Below are 21332 nucleotides of genomic sequence, written 5' to 3' on the forward strand. Positions count from 1 at the left end.
GCGGTAGGATCACCAATGGTACGTCTTAATGACTCCACAACCAGACCGCCTCTGTCGCTGGAGTCATGAAGACAGCTAGCGCCACCGGATGCAAGCGAGACGGCGAAAGGAAGCAACCGACTAACATACAGAGTGGAAAGAGAAAGAGGGAGATTGGGAATTATTATGGTTGGTCATATGGAAACATGTTTTTACGAATGAAACCAGAAATGGAAAATATTTGTTAAATGACGCATTTCGTAATATCAGCTTATCATTTATAGACGTTAACATCATACTATATATGATACTAATAGATAAAGAAATTTAATCAATGGACAAAATCCATTATTCTATAGTAAAAATGTGAATTAATATTTACTATATCTACTTCCACCCAAAACTCTTTCAACGACATTATCTTTTTTGGTCCATATTCTAATGAGCTCTATAATATTATCTCCAAGCCACATCGATTTAATTTAAACTAGTGAATAACATACAGTAATTGAGCATACGATCGCGATGATGATGATGTTCCGAAAAAAGTTGGTTGATGTAAGTGAAGTGGTAATGACAAAGTGATTTGTTTGGTGGCTAAGTATTTGACAAAGGCTGTCGCAATATCAATAAGTCGAAGAAACGACAACTAATCCTAGTCTTTACAAGATATTATTATTATTGGTAAATCAGATCACCAATTTTTGGTATATTACGAATTAAATACGAGCAGTAATCAATATAAGTAGATTACCTTCTTTTTTAATTTTTCTTTTGATCTAAAGTTTATTATCCATATCTTTTAATTAAGAAAACTAAAGCTGCTATATATATTTATAAAATAGCGTCAGACACAATAATTGGCGTATAAAATAAGTAGTGTATACGACTCAAAATTTTGGATTGACTATGGCCCTGATTGGTAACGGCTATTACTTTTGGCTGTAGAGATTTTGACTTTAAAATTTTAGCTGTAAAGAATTTGGCTGTAGATGCTTTGACTTTAAAAACTTTAAAAACTTTAACTGTTAAAATCTGATTGTTTACCAACAACTTTTAAAGCTGTACCTATTTTTATTACTATCATTAGATATTAATAATATAATTATAATAAATATAAATTATGTCAGAATTTAATCCATATAGCAATTTAGTAATGATGATGATGATGAAAATAAAAGTTATTATTGAAATGGATCTTAAAAGAAAGAGAAAAAAATGAGAATAATTAATTTGTAAAAAATATAATATGTAAAAAATATACATAAACTTTTGGAAAGCTTTTAAATATAATGGGGGAGAAAAAAAAGAATGTTTTTAAATTTATTTAGTTTTAAAGCATGATTTTTGATGCTTTAAAATTTTTGAGAAAACAAGGAAGGAAAAAATATAAGTGACTTTCAAAACTTTTAAAAAATTAAAAGCAATAAAAGTCTGATTGGCAAAAATATGACTGTCAATGATTTAAATAATTTTAAAGTCTTAAAAGTCTGTTACCAATCAGGGCATATATCGATTGTTTTTTCTTTTTTTTTTTTTTCATATGTAAAACAAATAAAATTCAACTCTAGATCATGAGCATAGAGTTTTTAACTAGATCTGTGAACACGGACGGAGACAGAGAGACATATCACATATGATCTCATGAGTTTGTCAAAGTCAACGGATAGAAACGGTTACAAAAGGATCGAATGAGAGAGAGACACGTGGCAAGGGTAGCTGAATTTAAGCGAGGGATGATCTCATAATATTGACCAAACCACCAATGGAAAGCTTAATCAATACATCATCATCTAATCCGGTGGGTGCGTGGGAGTAGTAAATGCGTAATAACTCTGTATTTGGATAAAATAACAAAAACTTTGGGGGTGAAGTTTCCAACAAAATCTCTGACTCGATTCAGTTTTTCTATTAATCAATCAAAATCGTTCCCATTCTTCCTTTATATCCACCTTTTTTTTCTATCCTCAACGATCTTCTTCTTCTTCTTTAAATACCTTTGAGAAGATAAAACAAAGAAAGCATTATTCATTCACCTTTACCAAGAACAAAGAAAACAATGGCAAAAGAAAGTGGTTTTATTGGATCAATCGATCAAGGAACCACCAGCACCAGATTCATCATTTACGATCATGATGCTCGTCCCGTTGCTTCTCATCAAGTCGAGTTTACTCAGTTCTATCCCGAAGCGGGGTATTAAAACCAATCTCTCTCTCTCTCTCTCTCTCTCTCTCTCTCTCTCTACCTTCTTCTTCATGTATTCATTGCTTATGGAATGAGACTTTATTTCTATTGGGTAGATGATCTTCATCTTCTTTGATTCGAAAGTTTTGTTTTTATCTCTTTTCTTTGTGAGTATTCCAAATTATTACATTCTCGGATCTCTGATTGATCTGTCCGTATTCCAGTTGGGACTTGTTGTACTCATCTCCAAGATTCATGGATCAGTAGTCTCTTGTTTTATGGTATCTCATAGTTGTTTTTTTATATTGTCTTGTGATTTTTGTTTTTGCTTTTGTGGGGGAACGAAGATGGGTGGAACACGATCCAATGGAGATTCTGGAAAGTGTGAAAGTTTGCATTGCAAAGGCTCTCGACAAAGCCACCGCCGATGGACACAACGTCGACGGTGGCTTGAAAGCCATTGGCCTTACAGATCAGAGAGAGACTACTATCGTTTGGAGCAAATCCACTGGCCTTCCTCTCCACAAAGCTATTGTCTGGATGGATGCTCGCACCAGTTCCATCTGCAGGTTTACATGCCTCTCTTCCTTTATTACATGGTTTTGCTAAACCGTGTGCTCTGTTTTATTGATGGATTTGGTTTCACAGGAGACTAGAGAAAGAACTCTCGGGAGGAAGATCCCATTTTGTCGAGTCTTGTGGCTTGCCAATAAGCACTTACTTCTCTGCAATGAAGCTGCTTTGGCTCATGGAGAATGTCGATGATGTCAAAGAAGCTATCAAGAAAGGGGATGCCATCTTTGGCACTATCGACACATGGTTGATCTGGAACATGACTGGCGGTGTGAATGGCGGTCTACACGTCACTGATGTCACCAATGCTTCTCGCACCATGCTCATGAACCTCAAAACCTTAAACTGGGACCAGGACACTTTGAAGACTCTTGGCATACCAGCTGATCTCTTGCCTAAGATTGTCAGCAATTCGGAAGTCATTGGAGAAATCTGCAAAGGCTGGCCTATCCCCGGTATCAAGATTGCTGGATGCCTTGGAGATCAGCACGCTGCAATGCTGGGACAAGCTTGCAAAAAAGGCGAGGCCAAGAGTACATATGGCACTGGCGCTTTCATTCTTCTCAACACTGGAGAAGTGCCTATCAAATCAGGTCATGGACTTCTGACCACGCTGGCCTACAAGCTCGGGCCTCAAGCACAGACAAACTATGCACTGGAAGGTTCGATTGCCATAGCAGGAGCTGCTGTTCAGTGGCTAAGAGACAGCCTTGGTATAATAAAGACCGCCTCTGAAATCGAAGATTTGGCAGCAAAGGTAGATTCTACAGGAGGAGTGTACTTTGTGCCAGCGTTCAACGGCTTGTTTGCTCCTTGGTGGAGAGAAGACGCCCGTGGTGTGTGTATTGGAATCACGAGGTTCACCAACAAGTCTCACATTGCTCGGGCTGTTCTAGAGAGCATGTGTTTCCAAGTGAAAGACGTTCTCGACTCCATGAACAAAGATGCAGGTGAAAAGGGTTCCTTAGATAACGAGAAAGGGGAGTTCTTGCTCAGAGTTGATGGTGGTGCCACAGCTAACAACCTTCTGATGCAGATTCAGGTATACCCATCGTCTATCTCTCTTCTCTGTTCTGCTCGTATGAATCTGATGATTATGACGATTAAACTCATTCTCTTACCTCTCCTTTCGAACTGGTTGTAGGCTGATTTGATGGGAACCCCGGTGGTGAGGCCTGTGGACATAGAGACAACAGCACTAGGAGCAGCATACGCAGCTGGGCTGGCTGTGGGATTCTGGAAGGAAGAAGACATATTCGAGTCAGGAGAGAAGGCCAAGAACTCCAAAGTGTTCAGACCGGCTATGGAAGAAGGAATCAGGAAGAAGAAAGTGGAGTCTTGGTGCAAAGCGGTGGAAAGAACATTTGATCTTGCTGATCTCTCTATCTAAAACTTGAATCATTTGATATCTTTGTTTTATTACCACAGTTGGGATCTCTCCGTCTTACTACAGTCACATTATGTTTAACGTCTTATATAATATATGTTGGTAAAACCACTCTTTGAATGACTGATAAATCAATGATTAATTCTGTTGAATGATTGATAAATCAATGATTAATCACATTATGGTTAAGCTCAGCAATTGCGCCTTCGTTTCGAAGATTCATCATGGGAGGGGTCAAGTCCTAGTTGTCCAGCCATATGAACAACACTCTTGTGCAAAGTGGCCTGAAGGAGATGATATTGAAGTAACTGAGTTTGCTAATCAATTTGAAGCTTATTTAGAAATCAATGAGAAGAATTTATTCACCTGACTGTAAGGTCCAATGCAGCTAGGTGCCCAGCAAGATATACTTTGGACATGGAGAACTCTTTTGCTTTCGTCACTCGCAACTAAAACCTCAACATAAGCTTTTCCAAGACCCGCTTTTACCAAAGGAAGTTCTATTGTACTACGTGAAGTAACACCGAAAGGGCACTTCTCTTGTGTGATAAATTTCACATATGTCTCATTCACCACAGCAAATCCACTCAAGTTAGAGATATAAAGATGAATGTACAATACACTCTGCCAGTTAAACTCGTTTTTAAAAGCTGGGATTCAAGTTCTGTAAGAACAGTCTCGAGATCTTCTTTCAGACCTATTTAAAGAGGATAAAGCAAATATCAAGTACATATGCGTTATCTCGTGTAGTTCTTTTGCTTGCATTGTGTACCCTGGTCGTATAGTTCTTTATCTCTGTTTTCTTATTTCTGTTCATCTTAGGTTGATAGACAAAACCTCCATTGTTGTTTGGGTTGACTTGCTTGTTTCTGGTTGCGTCTTAACTGCTAGCAAAACAACCAATTGGATTTATAACTCTTTATACTACAACTGTATAGAGAATTGATACCATGGGCTGTACATCTCTTAAATGGGCGTAAAAACCTACTATCGCATATATTTTTTTAAGACAATTGTTAATCAAATCCTTATACATGTTACTTACTTTTACAAATTCAGTATAATAACTTAGTTTGTTTTGCCGAAGTTACAAAAAAAAATTGGTTAGTTTCAATTTCGTAAGGTTTATTACCTTTCCATTCAAATTCAATGATTTGCCTATGATTTATGTTAATTTTCTTTTAATATGTTCTATTTTTGAATTTATATTTACTCATAAAATAGTTCACATATTATAATAAATTCACTAACATATGGATTAATAATTTTATCTACCTCAATCCATTTTATATATCAAAACATAAAATAGTGGATAAAGGAAAATAAACATTTTAAAACGATATTATTCAAAAAGAAACAGTTATAAATCTAAATTTTCAACAAACATAATCCTGCACATACGTGTGGCCGTGTGGGTCTGTTGGTATGTCTTGTTCCCTGTTGTCATAATTGTTTTTGTCAATTGCTGATCCAAACGAGCAATTCTTCAAACTTAAACCATTTATAAATAAGAATAGTCTCATCACTGAAATTAAAATACAAGTATTAGCATAGTGTCAACAACCAAACTAAAATTTACGTCAGTATTTTTCCTCGTTGCATAGCGCACGTAACTATCTAGTTACTACTTACTAGTATTTACCCTTTCGACATTAAGAAAAGAGCCAATGTCATTTAGTATGTTGGATGTGTCTTAGTTTTAAAGAGCTCTTTGGCAAGTTTTTTAGATTCTTAGAAAATTCTTTCCTAATTCTATTCATTATGGGTTTCTAATATTTTGGACCATTTGGTACTAAACTCTATTACAGATTGAAACATTTTCTTTAGTTGTAGAAATCTACATCATGATATATTTATGATTATTACGTTCAATGTAACTTTCTCTTAGCACAAACAACAACATGTGTGAGAAAATCTCACAACATCTAGGAAATGTGATCGTTACCAAACACCAAAGAGATCATTCCTAATTGACTTGATTTACAACAAAAAAAATCTGACCAAATAAAAGATAATTTATTTACATTGTAATATTTACGAAGAATTTATGTCAAAAATTTATAATAATTATTTAACATAGAATTATACTTCATCTTAATTCCCATAAAACCTTATTTACTAGGCAATTTCTGTAATCACTACACCCTTGTTTTCTTGCAATATTCTAGTTTTCACACATTTTGGATTGTGAGACATGTTTGATCCACAATTGTTCTACTTGAATGGCTTGACCCGTCTGATTTGCATCACTCGATTTGCCATTTAATCCACAATTATTCTTAATTCATATATGTAAAGAAATTATATACATTATCAATACCACTTTATTCATAAAAATCAAATTTCAGCCATAGAATATTTATAAAATTTAGTAAATTATAATATTTATGTCATATTTATTATATTTAATATTTATGTTTTGTTCCGGTCATCCTACACTTCTTTTGCATATTATTTTTTCTTTCCTCCTGTTGCACTTGAGCTGCATTCTCCTTTCTCATCTGTTTTTTTTGGAGTGCATGATCTATAGTCACCATTTAAAACTTTAGTTATAAATCTAACCATTTACTAACATATCTACTTTTCTACAAAAAAAAAACAATGAGTATGATGTATAACTACACCACAATAACATATTTTTGTATAACACCTTTAAGATAATATAAAGTACAACGATATTAACTTATCTATTATTTACATTATAATGCAAATTGACTTGCCACTATTTTAGTTATGAAACACATGAAACCCATCAGAAATACCAATATTCAACTTAAAAAAATAGTTAAATAGAGTTATTAAAAAAAAACTAATGAGAGATAATTTAGAAAAGAAAACTCACTCTACAACCAAAATAAATTTGGTACCATCCCAATATAACTCGATGAGATCACCTGATTTAAGACTTTTTTTATCTACGATATTTTTCCATCCATTCACCATACGATAAGCTTCTTGGTATTCGCGAAGGGTAACCCTATACGATATGTCATTATTATCAAGGATTTCCACTTCAATACCATTTCGAAGTATTGTAGTTTTCATTTCTTCTAATAGTTTTCTGGTACTTTTAGTGGGTAAATCCAAATGACCCATAACAGAAACATCGCTATCATTTAGGGTTTTTAATATTTGTATCATCCTAAAAAATGATTCTTAAGGAAATGAAATTATTGAGGAGGTTGAAGACTAAAGCTCATAATATTTATATACATGTCTTAGCCAAAAATAGCCAAAAATAAAGTTTTTAAACTTTTTTAATAATATTAATTTTCTTCAAAATAAATCCCTAAACTTAGTAAACTATATGGATATGCATATGGTATTTTCCTAAATTTACTAATTTGTATATCAAACCAATCATATATTTCCCTTTTTATTATGCTAAATTGTATTTACAAACACTTCTTTTAGTCCTTACATTTTTTTAATAAAAGTATATCTAGTAAAATATAATTAAAAGATTAACTTCATCAATATGATTAAATTCTCCTTCTCAAAACCTCAAATTTGCTTATTTGCTAGCTTATACATTTGTCATCTATACATGTAGTTTTCTTACAATAGAGTCGACAATCTTTAATCGTTATTAATTTTGAACTTTAAAATCCCTAATAATAATTAGAAAATCTAGTAACAATTGACATCAAGATTTGTTATAATCACTTTTCGTTAAAATAGAAAAAAATCACACTATAAAATTCATCATACATTAAGTATATTAATTAGCAACAAATGCAAAATTATCAATATCTTAATACTAAATTGATTATATTAAGAATATAAATGAAAAGAAAAGATAATCAAATGACCATTAATTTTTTTATCCTTTATCCTATAAAGTACAAGTCACATGGCCAATAAGATCAAGCCACATCAGATATGGTTCCATGAAGGCTAAGTCTTTCCCCAGATGCTTTGAGGGATCTACTAACCCTATTGCCGCGACCTGTTAACGTGAAACAAACCATAATTATAAGAAGATGTTGAGGTTAATAGTAGCGGGAAAATATAACAACAATCCTTAATACCTTCCTTGACTAAGATAAGTAAACAAGAAACGAGTTAAATAAAACATATCTGAACGGAAAAAAAAAAAAAAAAAAAAAAAAAAAAAAAAAGAGATTGAAATAGGCTTGAATGTTCTCTTTTCTGAAACAGTTTACCATTTCATGAAGAAGCAATGTCTGATCTTGTTTCCACAGAAATGCCAAAAGAAACAAGGCCTAACCTTGAACAAAAACTCTCCACCGGGCAGCCGTTGCCGTTGGTAGTCTGATGCAATCGCACCAGACAATACAGCAGTGATGGAAGGGTATCTGTCTCTTCAATTTCACTTAACAAGACAAACATATCTTCCACTTCATCATCTGGGATTCATTTGGTAGCTAAGTTTCTGATGCCTGCAAATAAAACTCGTCAGAATATTATTCATTAAATCAAGCCTTGGGCAGAAAGCCTAACGCTTCTCACCTTGAAGACCCACGGATTCTTCTTCTGAACAATCATACATTCTTTCTGCATAGCCCCACTAAACTATCTGGTGGCCTACACTGAAGAAGGTGCAAAACAAAAACACCACTTAGGATTCCAACAATATCATAAAGTCCTATATAAATCATTCTTACTCTCAAAATATCTAACCTGATTCTTCTAAAGAACAACAACCCAGATTTACAAAAATCATGAAACCATTGACCAGATTCACAGAAACACACCAATGATGAGGATAGATAAAAAGGCCCAATCTTTCAGAAAAACAGAGAATCTTACAGTTTGATACATATAGGCTATAGCTGTCCAAATTCATCGACCGAATCATCAACCGGCAACAAATTAGCCAATGCCACGATCTGTGGAGCAAATCCAAAGTGAGACTTAAGTTCGTATATATAGCTAACAAAAAAAAAGAGATATCGAACTTTGTTTAAGCATGACACTGGGATTAGGGTTTTTCTACGTTTCCCAGGGAATCAAAAACGACAAATTCCATGATGCCACACTTCGAATTTCTCGATTTCTTTACACTGAGACCAAACGCTCGCCGACGACACTGGGATTCAAAAACAATCCCAATTTTGAACTGTTCAATTCAATCAAACTACAATTATGCTCTGCTAATCAAAACTCTTGAATTTAATAATAAAGGTCTCTCAAAAAACATTGAAAAACGAACTAATAATGGGCCTCCTTAGGCCTTGCTTCTTATTAAACATATGGGCTCTTAACGAGTCCTCCATTGGCCTCTACGTTGTTGACATTTTTTTTTTGTCAACGGGGGGATCAACTTTGTCTTATTACTTTTGTTAGATGATGATATTATAGTGTATTTAAATAAATAAAAAAGTTATACGTATACAAGTTTTTTTTTATATGATAAAATTCTTTCAAGTTATTTCGGTTACTAGTACAAAAATTTAACATCTGATAGCTTCATCATAGTTAGGGTGTTAAATAATTTAGTGGGGATACCTTCTTCGTTAAAAAACTTCCAAGCAATTCTTATGAGTTTTTTTTTTCTTCTTACTTTTCTATCAGTTCTCACTGAAACAACGAGAATCTAAGTAAAAAGTGGACAAATGGGAATTAAGATAAGAGTGTGGAAAATATTTTATTCAAGCCACACACACACACAAAAAAAAAAAAAATAGAGAAAGTTTCAATGGAAACACAACAAAAAAAGTTCAAAGAGTCAATTGGAAGCAAAGCTAAAGAACGAAGAAAAAAACGTGATGTGCGAAGAAAAAAGGAGAGAAAAAAAATCTTTCGCTTTTTTGCCCTACTTCCTTCACGCAACCTCTAATTAAGGCCGTTGTTTTTTTCTTTCTTTTCTTTTTTTTTTTCGAATCGTTTTTGTATAATAGTATTGATCATAACATATATACCCCATTTTCTTTGTCCTCCACTACTTATATTGTAATAGGGTGTAATCTCATCTTTTACGTTTCAATAACAATATAATATGAAGGTAAGAATGAACAAGTGAACTTAAGTCACAATCTCTAACAAAACAGCAACAACATCAACTTTATCGCTTTGTATGTATGTGTATACTCAACGACGTACGTACGGGGCTATATATCTCTCTAAATAATTCATTTAATTTTTTCACTTTTTCAAAATTTGAACCTCCATAAATTTTGTAGGGGGAAGTTCTGATGCACTTCTCGTCACTGCATTTATTTCTGTAGGGGGATTCAAAATTCGAAAATATTATCATTTCATGGACCGTGTGGTAATTATATGCTTATTTACATATCACGGTCTGGATCAATCATTACGCGATTACCTACATACATTAGCAATATTTAACATTCTTTTGTCCTTGTGTGTGTGTGTTTTTTTTTTTGTATTACATATCAATGCGTCAACCACGACTCGGTATTATATATAGTTTACGAAAAGAAGATATATTTAACGTTAGTGTACAAGAATATATAACGTGGAAATATTAGACAAGTGGAATGCTTTGACAAAATAATAGTAATTAAGTTGCTTGCTAAGTCAACAAAGAACCGACTAAAATGTTTGATTTATCACATACTCTTCTGTGATGTTCCCAGGTACTACTAAATTGGCAACACTTCTAATAATGTATAGCCTAAGCGTTGACTTTGAAAGTTATAATCATCCCAAATAAAGATTAAATTCGTGTATCGAATCATACAAACAAATTAGTGAATTATTAGCAACTAAAACAATATTTGTTTTTTAGTCAACGTATGAACTAAAAGTTCTAGACGTGCAAAGTCAAACATCTTAGCAACTTTTGTTAATGACTCTAGTAACATTTAATATGTTGGCAAAAAATGTCAATAAAAAAAAAAAGACACACACAAGAGGGTCTTCTTTAAATAATTGCGTTAGTAGGCAGACGAATGTCTTTTAGACAAAAACAAAAAACGAAGCAAGTTTCTCTTCTCTTCTTCTTCTTCTTCTTCTTTTAAAGGTTTCATTCAAGTACACACATCTCTTTCGTGTCATCATCTCTCATAACCACCATGAGCAGCCAGCAGCACCATCAGCCGCCGAGCTACGCAACCGACCCAAACACGATGTTCGTTCAAGCAGATCCCTCCAATTTCCGCAACATCGTCCAGAAACTCACGGGAGCACCACCAGATCTCTCCTCCCCCTCCTCCTCATCCGCTGCACAACAGAAGCTTCCCTTAACCCCGAAAAAGCCAGCGTTCAAGCTTCACGAACGACGTCAATCATCGAAGAAAATGGAGCTGAAGGTAAACAACATCACAAACCCGAACGACCCTTTCAGCCATTTCCACCGAGGGTTCCTCGTGTCTCCGGTCTCTCACCTCGACCCATTCTGGGCGCGCGTGAGTCCACATTCAGCGCGTGAAGAGCACCACCACGCGCCACCGGACAAGGAAGAGCAAAAAGCCATAGCCGAGAAAGGGTTCTACTTCCTTCCGAGCCCGAGAAGCGGCGCCGAGCCAGCACCAGAGCTTTTGCCACTGTTTCCTCTTCGTTCTCCTAACGGCACTAATCATCGGATTGAAGATAACTATCGCGACTCTTAACTTATTAGAAGAGCTCTCTCTCTCTCTCTCTCTCTCTCCCTAATCGTCGTAATTTTGAGTTTTAGGCTATTAAATTAATCTTAAGTGGGTGACACGTGATATTATTATTATTACTGCTATTGCTTTTTACTATTTTTGTTAGGGCTAATATCTCGTTTTCATTTAACCTTAGGCTTTTTTTTTTTTCTTTCTTTTTTTCTCTCTTACGAAGGTCAACTATTTCGGCGCGTGTAGTCCACTACCTTTTAGATTATAAAAATCTTATTTTCATACGCGGCAATTTTACTTACATTTATATTAAGTCAAGGAAGACATCATTTCACGACAATGGTATTATTGTCTTTTAGATTTTTTAATACTACGTGAGATCCAAAAACACACGCTATGTACTACTACTAGTCTTGAATTTTAAAATTATGTATACCAAAAAAAAAAGAGGATACTTTAAGATTCACTGTTCTAAAGTTTCAAACGTTATATTTGACAAGTCTACTAGTATATCAAACGTAATCTTGTATCTTAAATTTTCCTTACAAATACGATCAAGTTGATGATGTATGAGATGAATGAATAATGAATAATGAATAGATAGGCTACATAACAACAACATAGGCCGACTCATATATAATAGATACAAAAAATATGTTGACTTTTTGGGTTAAGAAAGAAGCTAAATTCTCTGTGGTGATAGGGTACAGTGTAACAGTGCTCTCCAATTATAAATCTTCTTTTTTTTTTGTGTGTGTGTGTGTGTAATAAAGCTGCCAGCCGTTGGATTTAATGACAAAGCTGTGACGCAGAATGAAGCGGCGCCTATTTCCTCTGCAGATTCAACGGCTACGATTCAATTCTCCTGCTAAACATATAATGCACCCTTTTTTTTCTTTTTTCTTTTATTACGTGTGTGTGTGTATGAAAAGAGATGATAAAATTAAATAGATGTTACTTGTAACAGAGGGTGTCTCTGCATCTATCTTTAAAGTCTGTTGTCAGTCTATAGGGAAAACGTCCTGGTTTCCCATGAGAACTATGATATCGTACCAGATGGAGCCCGATTTTTACCCCCGTCCCAGATGGCTCTCCTGAAATTCTTTTCAATCTATATACCCATATATCTGTAATTTACGTTTTGTATCTCCATGAGAATAGAAGATATCATCTATTTCACCATTGCTATAGGTTTAATTGGTTTACTATTTGATTAACCGAGTGACGAAGTTTACAAACCAAAATAAACCTGATTTCGACCCGATTAAAACCTGATTTTGACCCGATTAGAAACATAACCCTCAACCGAGAAATCCCTAAAATCACATTTTAACCTCTTTTTTGTTTTCTCTCGCGACGAACCCTAGAAAATCAAATTTCACCATCGATTTCTCAAATTGAATCGATGGATTTAATAATCCGATCTGGTTTTGGGCAACAAGATGGTATTGGGCAAAGAGATGGTGTTGGAGAACGAGAGTACGATGAAGAAGGAGAGGATCGAGATGAATTTCACGTCGATATGCTTGCTCAGGAATTTACCGATGCTGAAGAGTCGATTCGTCATGATACGTACCCAGAAAGTGACGACGAGGAAGAAGGTCGTGGTCGTGGTGCGGGTCGTGGTCGTGGTGCGGGTCCAGAGAGGGTGTTTACGGATATCGGACGTGGTGATGGAACTTTGTGGAAAGACCAATCCTTCTACAATGGGGTCGCATTCAAGGAGAGTGTCTTGGACTATGCACTACATACTGGTTACAATTTGAAGCAATACAGGTATGACAAAGATAAACTCGGGTTTAGATGTGTTGGGGATAAGGGCAATTGTGAGTGGAAAGTGTTTGCTGCACTTCTTCCAAACGCATCTTTGTGGAAGATTACGAAATACATTGATAAGCATTGTTGTACCCCCAATGGCGAGTGTGAGATGTTTAAGGTCCCAGTCATAGCTAGAATTTTTCTCGATAAGATTAGAGAGGAACCGGATCATTACAAGCCTTTGAGGATTGAACAGATTATCATGGAAAGGTGGAAGATATCCGCTACTAGGCCACAATGTCAAGCTGCTCGGAGAAAGGCTTTGGGATGGATAGAGTATGAGTATGAACAACAGTTTGCACGACTGCGAGATTACCAAGCTGAGATCTTGGAAGCAAATCCAGGGTCTGTTGTGGAGATTGATACAATTAAGAATGATGCTGGTCAAGACGTCTTCAATCGGTTTTATGTTTGTTTCGATGCCCTTAGAAGAACTTGGAAACAGACTTGCCGGCCAATAATAGGAGTTGATGGCGCCTTCTTAAAGGCAAAGATGGAGGAGAAGTTGTTCAGGGTGGTGGAGGACTATCTCAAGGTGGTGGAGGACTTTCACAAGCCTGAATATTGAAGATTATGGTAGTAGGGGTCTGTTTTTTGGTTTAAGAGACTAGTTGGATCTGTATTTTGGTCGAATAGACTAGTAGGGTTATGTTTTTGGTCTGTGATCATGTTGAGAACATGATTTCAAAACGTTATCATTCTGCTTGTTTTCAGAACATGTGTTCATCATGTTCTGCCTTTTATGAAATGTGGAATGTCTTATCTTATTAAATGCAATAGCAACACCAACAGGAGTTCACACTCAACACCAAAACAAACAAGAGCATAAAGCAGAGCATACAACCGAACAACAATAGATTACAACCGAACAATAGTTTACAATAGCTCATCATACAAGCTTAAACAGAGCAAACAAGATCATAAAACCGAAAACACATACAATTATACTCTTATTCATCCTACATTGCAATTCAGCTTTTGCTTCCAACAAAACTTCTTCAACCCTCTCACAAAGCTCTTTTTCGAACTCCATTTGCATCTTCTCAAATTTCAGCTTCTGTTCTTGCAATGTCTCTATTGTACGCTCTTTCATCTCTTCTTTTACTCTCTCAAATTGAACACCCAATGTTGCTACCTCGTCCAACAATGCCTCATCGACCCACTTAAAGATGTGGTTATCGTTCACAAGCTAACATTATATCATAGAATACAATGAAAATTGATGAGAAGGATTAGGCTCGGATTTGGATTAGGTCGATGTCTACATCAAACAAAGCATAACATAGTACCTTCTTTGCTGCTGCTTCTCGACATCGAAAGTATCTCCGAGAAGGATTAGGCTCGGATTTGGAATTCTTTGCCACGATGTGTTCCCCACACCAGCATCTCTTAGGCACGCCAACGACGAATCCTCTTTGTCGAACATTTGATGAACCACTCGAACCTCCAGAAACGGTACTCATGGTTGCAAAGATCGATTTAAGAATTTTATGCTTTTAGGGTTTGAGGATTTGGGGATTTTAATGGAGTTATAGATGTGTTATAGATGTATCGTCTCGGGTCGGATTATTAACATCAGTCAGGTTTTATTTTTGGTTTTCTATTTGGTATGAACGGTATCGTATCGGTTCACTCTTTAAACCGATAACATCCCGATATATGGGTATATAGATTGAGAAGAATTTCATGAAAGCCATCTGGGACGGGGGTAAAGATCGGGCTCCATCTGGTACGATATCATAGTTCTCATGGGGAACCAGGACGTTTTCCCCAGTCTATATCTTCGAACTCTGCCCCTCAGGTGTAATCCATATTTCAAACCCTCTGCTCATATCATAGCCGTCCGTTTGTCCTTCATCATTTACATAACTCTCTCTCAAGTCCCATCAGAAGCCCATTTATAGATAATTTGGTTATATTTGGGCCTCACGTACCATCTTTTTTTTTTAATAGGGCTATCCTATGGAAAACCCATCATTAAAGTTCTTCAATCAATACCACCAGTACCATAAATTCAATTTCATAAAAGGTTTTTTCGATAGTTTTTAGTATTTTTTATATCATTAGAGATACAAAAAAAATAATTAGTTAACGTCACACTCTGAACGAATAAATACCATATTTAATTATTAACACTAATATAATAATATCACAACTAAACTTCTTCTTTCTTCATTATCACGAAAAGATTTATACATTAACACACGAGAAAATAGAATGGATTTGTTGGGATTTAGTTTAGGTCCAAACTCCAAGAGACTGGAAGATTTTTTTTAGGTTTTCATTAGACTTGCAAGAAGCAGCCAGCTTGAACGTGACCAACATGTGTTTCCAACTGTACCCACCGAGAGCTACTTAAATCACAGATATACCCTACGGTGGCTTCACCGTATCCAGCCTTGCCGCTGCCGATCACAACCAGCTTCCCCGGCCTCACCGCCACGTAAGTTACATTGTGCACATCAGCAGGAATCTGACCCACTTTCTTCCACGTGTCGTTCGTAAACACCATCACGTCGCCGCGCCAGCACGCGTACAAATCTCCGTTTTCTCCGGCGGCGCAGATCGGCGGGCTAACGGCGTCTTCGAGGAAACCATCCTCCGTAAGTAGACCCCACTGCCACGTAGACACATCGAACGATTCAGATGTATTACCGAACTGCCCTTGTTCCTCAGTGGCATATCCGCCGATGACGTGGAATCTGCCAGCGTGGAAAATAGCTTTGCACTCGTCTCGTTCCCGCGCCATATCCGGCAATAACGTCCACTTATCTTCTGCCACGTCGTACAAAAGTGCTGACGTCAGCGCAGATTTCTCTTCGTCGTGTCCACCCGCGACCAACACCGTCCGATGAGAATCGGAAGCGCATCCGAAGAAGGATCGTCTTACACCTGGCATGGTCGCCCCCACGCGCCATTTGGAGGTGAGGAAACTGAAGACGTAGACCGAATCAGAAGCCTGCCACGTGACCGGGTCAAGCCCACCCAAGACAATAAGATCCGATCCGACAGAAACCAAACTGCAGAACAGAGGAAGTCCGTTGGATTGACGTTGACCCCAAGGGAGCGGAGGAAGCTCCGTCCAAAGACCCGACCCGGATTCGAGAACGACGATCCGGTATTCAGGGGAAGCGTGAATCTTTAAGGAGGATCCAGCGGAGTCTTTGTCGTGACGACGAGCCTCAGCCTGTGAAAGAATAAGAAGCTCTTGGCTATGGCCTGAAGCTTTCCGCTGCTGTAAGAAGTCAGAGAGAGAGATTTCACGGTTCCAGCCTCTGCAAACGGAAGCTATGGTAGGGAACTGCTTGTAGGAAGCGCGTAGGAGACACTCTCTGGCTACGTCGTCGGGAAGATTAGGGATGAGTTCCATCACGAAAGTGTCAAAGATTATTAATGAAGTCTCTGTTTTTTTTTTTTCTTCTTTTTGTGTGTCGAAAAGTGTCAAAGATTTAGATGAAACAGTTTACTTTTAGTGAAAGAGGATTTTTTTTGGATAGAGAGAAGGTTGAAGATGATGATGATGAAGAATGGGAAAGAGGAGAGTGTGCCGCTTTATAGATAGTTTGAGTTGAGGATAAGTGTCTTTGTTTCTAGAAACTCTTCTTTGATTCATTCATTCATTCATTAGGGTATTTTTCATTTTTTGTTTGCGTCTCATAATAAATAATTCAGGATTCTTTTTTTTGTTTGACAAATACTACTTGGTATATTAGTTTTGGTTAACCTTATGTTATGTATTTTTTAAATGTTTAAATGAAAGATAACGGAACTTGAGGTTGGTTCAAAAACGGTTAATGGTTGTGAGCTTAAAGATGGAGACTTCGATCGAATCAATTGGGACCAACTTGACGGATGTCGGGATGTGCTCTTCATCTTTTTTTTTTCTTTTTTTTTTTGTAGATAATATTTTGTTTTGTGATATTCCCTAATTCTAACTGTCAAATTTAGTAATGAAGCTTCCAGATTCCAGCCAACAGCAATATAAATCCAAACATGATAAGGATACACATGGACCATTGATTGGAATGGTAGCAAATATAGCGAATTAGGAAGCCTTTGGATTTAATACTGATTTTAGACATTTTTTTTTGGATATGTACTGCATGCTATAGACAGCTGTCTAAGCTAAGTATACACTTACTAATGTACAACGATACACTTACTAATGTACAACGAACAAGAATGAATTCATTTATCGTAAGTATAAGTTAAACTTAAAAACACTTACACATTAAAAGATTGTACTTTCTGAATGTACCTTCTGACACTATCTATATTTTAGATCACACCCTTTCTTTTCTCATATATTAAAATATCAATCGGACCACACTCTTTTGCTTTTTTATACATGTCCTAATTCTAAACAACATAACTTTATGGCAAACCAACAACAACAACAAAAATTGTACACTAGGTCATGCATATATATATATATATATATATATGTATTCTACACATTTATACGATGGCAAAATAAAATGATATTCGTATACAAATACTTGATGAATAAGTTAATAAATATAAGATATAGACAATGATTTTCAAAACACAGTGAGTGAGAGAAAAAAAAAATAGTACAGCAAGAAGTACAGTTATTATACATATAAAGAAGGGGGATCACTACTACGAACATGTTTCCTTCTCACATTATGTGGAACATAATCCAAGCACATAACAGCGTTTAGAGATTAATTTCTAAAGTATTAAACTGATAGATATGAAAGAAATAAATACTAAAATCCAAAATCCAGCTTAAAAACTAATGTTTTGGAGTCTTTCCTCCCAAATTCCCTTCTAGAATGTATTTTCTCTAACCCTTCTAGAATTTCCTTGTTTTGAAAAAAAAATAAAAATCTTGCTTTTAATTTATTTTATTTTGCTTGTTGTCTTGTCTCCATGTGTGAGTCTATCATCGGTCGGCCATAAACAATTGCTTGTTGGATTATTATTTACAATACTCGACATCTTCAAACTATTACCGATGAACAAGGATTTATGTTTTTATATATGTGGTTACAACTTACAATATATATATCTATATACTACAACAAGCATATATAGGATCTTGATTAAGCTACTTAAACGCGTTTGACATAAAGAATCGAAAGATTGTCTCCTTACTCAAAAGCATTATACTACTTCAAAGTACAATCCCTTAAATCAAATCTAATGCTTAGTACACATTAATCTGTAAAGTATTAGACATTTTTTTTTAATTTACATATACACCAATTTTTTTTGTAGCTGTACAAAATTGAATAATACAATATTCGGGGAAGCAGCATGTTCCATGCAAGTTGGACTAGTTCTAGTGTCCACCACATGCTCTAAACATCTTTAACGTATGTATTTGGTTGTTTTATTCGTAAAATATAGTTTTATGATTACTGCTATGGCACCCCATTCATGTATTTGCAGATGAATGTAACTTGAAGTTTTGGTTAATATATAAGATAAATAGATAATATTATTATGGATTACCACATATGGACAATGAAACGCTCCAATCTAGTATATCTATATAACAACAAATAAACTAATTGAAAATGAGACGTGGGATAAAAACGGGCTGGCAAAAAGGTTGAATCAACTTGATGAAAACACAACGGCACGGCGTTGGAATGACTATAAGGTGTAAGACGAGAACAAAACGACAGGGCGTACGTCAACATCTTGCCAAAGGGAAGAGTCGTCGTGTGATTCGTCGGGTGGCTCTTTGATGAATCAAAACATTAAACGACGGAAGCAATCCGTTTATTCGCAGATAGGAATAGACTTAGCCATTTGACGAGTGTTGGATTGGACCCACTTCATCAATGGTCATGTCGATATTTTCAAAACTCAATACTCTTCTTTTGGTCCCATTCAATAATTCATAGTTTTATGAAAGTATTTTGTCATAATTAAGAAAATTCGCCGAGTCATTGAAAAAGAAAACACACGAAATAATTAACCAAATGGTTTAGATTTTTTTTATATATATAAAGAAAAGATTATTGAGAACGATAGGGGATGATTTTGTTAAGACAACTCGCTGAACCATTGAAAAAGAAAACACACAAAATAATTAACTCAATAGTTTAATTTTTTTTTTATATAAAGAGATTATTGAGAACGATGGGGGATGGATTTTGTTTGACTTGTTTTTATTTTATTTATGTCGACATTTGATTAAATTATTTAGAAGTACAACTACAAAACATCGAATCGCACCGGCAGCATAGAACCATTATTTAATTTTAAAAATAGTAACATATTTAAATACTAAAAACTTATCCAGAACCGCAGAAAATGCTGGCGAAATTAGCATAGAGAAGCGGACATCATATAACAGTATACGTCTCAAAGATGCAGGTATAGTTGACTCGAAGCCTTATTACTATTGGCACTAGGGATGACTTCAAAGTATATGCATTATTATTATTTTCCAAGTGTATTATAATAGAGATCAAATTGTTAAAGAAGACATGATTTTGCATATAAACTGCCAGAATATGAAATAGAACTGGACTGGATATTTATGCGGTCGACATCAAATTAAATAAAGCTCTCACGTACTGGAGGATAAGCTCATTTTAGGTATTTTATTTTACGTCCTTTTTATCCATATGCATTACGATGGATGGTTATCTAGTAGCTGCTGACGTGGGCTTTGTATCTTCTACTGCCCAGTCACTGTACTTCTGTCTTTTTCTTTTCAAGTGCGTCCAACAGTTATTTATTTTCATCCTCATCAATCATCATCATCAGACATACATCAACTTATCAATACTATAGAGGTTGAAAACCAAAACAACGGAAGCCAAGTTGGGAGAAAAAAAAAGAAATCTACAACATGATTTAAGATAATGGTAATAACATACGAAAACAAGGATGACTTAAATATTACCCCAATATACTTCGTTTTTCCCCTACAGCTACAGGATTCAAAGTGAGAGGGAAAGCAAAAATTAAGGTAAAATTCAACTAATAAAAAGTAAAAACACTCCCATTGATTATATTAGTAGCTAGCGTCGAAGAGACGAACGACAACACAACGGTCAAATGAACCTTTGCCAAAGTCAAGCGAGGATAATAGAACGTGCCAAAGCCATTGAACCCTTTTTATAAGCATTACTTACTTAACGTGCCAAAGCCATTGAACCCTTTTTATAAGCATAACTTACTTACTTACTTACTTACTTACTTACTTACTTACTTACTTACTTACTTACTTACTTACTTACTTACTTACTTACTAAACCACGTGAGTCGTGACGATGGCTTATTGGTACGTACGTAACTTATAAGAAAAAATTGCCCTGAAATTTCGGAATCCACTTCAAAAGTCCAAGACAGCTTGCGGTTAAACAAGGTTTTAATAATGTTAAAAAAAAAAAAGAAGTAAAGATAGAAAATTGACATGTTTTGACTCGGGAGTCGGGAATATTCATAAGCTTGGACCAAGCTGCTTGGTCTTGGAATTGTGTTAGTCTATACCTTTAAGCAGAAATTAAGAAGCCACAACGAGAGAAAGATAAGAAGAGGATATGATGAGGCGTTTCTATCTTCTGAAAATTGAGACACAATATACAAAAATGAGATATGGACAAGTATAATCGTAAATATAATAAAAACACAATGTTTTTCTCTCCAAGTGATGCACCTCAGCTTTTTGAAGTGTTTAGAGAGTGACACATCGTTAAAATTGATATCCAGTAAGAATATTCTGATTAATACCGCTCATATCTTTGGACCAATAATGATAATTTCATGTTACACATCAGCATTTCAGGATTTTAAGGAATTAACACATCATTTAAAATTTTAATACACATCATATCCATATTTTTCAAAAATTAATGTTTTCTTTATTGGATTCTTTA

The 21332-nt window shown here is 35.4% G+C and overlaps 2 protein-coding genes, 2 long non-coding RNA genes and 2 pseudogenes across 6 annotated transcripts; 2 read left to right on the plus strand and 4 right to left on the minus strand.

Annotated features, from left to right (window-relative positions):
* Positions 1–1571: 1571 nt before the first annotated feature.
* On the plus strand, positions 1572–4286 carry LOC104714332 (glycerol kinase). Its single transcript, XM_010431651.3, has 4 exons — positions 1572–2172; positions 2511–2732; positions 2812–3778; positions 3881–4286. Exons 1-4 carry the CDS (start codon positions 2039–2041, stop codon positions 4124–4126), a joined length of 1569 nt encoding a protein of 522 aa, XP_010429953.1. The 5' UTR covers positions 1572–2038; the 3' UTR covers positions 4127–4286.
* A 2143-nt stretch (positions 4287–6429) lies between these two features.
* On the minus strand, positions 6430–7312 carry LOC147939342 (uncharacterized). Its single transcript, XR_015565854.1, has 2 exons — positions 6966–7312; positions 6430–6647 (listed from the first exon to the last, which is right to left on the minus strand). It is a non-coding gene; the product is annotated as an uncharacterized LOC147939342 (long non-coding RNA).
* Positions 7313–7817: 505 nt separating this feature from the next.
* Positions 7818–9234, minus strand: LOC104714333 (uncharacterized). 2 transcript variants are annotated; one of them, XR_015565856.1, is made up of 5 exons: positions 9084–9234; positions 8897–8976; positions 8597–8676; positions 8355–8526; positions 7818–8072 (listed from the first exon to the last, which is right to left on the minus strand). It is a non-coding gene; the product is annotated as an uncharacterized LOC104714333 (long non-coding RNA). The 2 variants fall into 2 exon arrangements; XR_015565855.1 differs by having other exon boundaries at positions 7908–8072; positions 8290–8526; positions 9084–9222.
* Positions 9235–10996: 1762 nt separating this feature from the next.
* LOC147939343 (VQ motif-containing protein 11 pseudogene) lies at positions 10997–11795 on the plus strand (annotated as a pseudogene).
* A 2512-nt stretch (positions 11796–14307) lies between these two features.
* LOC104762531 (uncharacterized protein At4g04775-like) lies at positions 14308–15071 on the minus strand. The gene is made up of 2 exons (XM_010485845.3): positions 14757–15071; positions 14308–14656 (listed from the first exon to the last, which is right to left on the minus strand). The coding sequence occupies exons 1-2, from the start codon at positions 14928–14930 to the stop codon at positions 14357–14359; spliced, it is 474 nt and encodes a 157-aa protein (XP_010484147.1). The 5' UTR covers positions 14931–15071; the 3' UTR covers positions 14308–14356.
* A 540-nt stretch (positions 15072–15611) lies between these two features.
* Positions 15612–17249, minus strand: LOC104714335 (F-box/kelch-repeat protein At1g80440 pseudogene; annotated as a pseudogene). The gene has a single exon (XR_015565858.1). The product of XR_015565858.1 is annotated as an F-box/kelch-repeat protein At1g80440 pseudogene (transcript).
* Between the last annotated feature and the right edge of the window lie 4083 nt (positions 17250–21332).

This window comes from Camelina sativa, chromosome 9 (genome assembly GCF_030686135.1).
Source record: "Camelina sativa cultivar CO46 ecotype springtype chromosome 9, ASM3068613v1".
Lineage (NCBI taxonomy): Eukaryota > Viridiplantae > Streptophyta > Magnoliopsida > Brassicales > Brassicaceae > Camelina > Camelina sativa.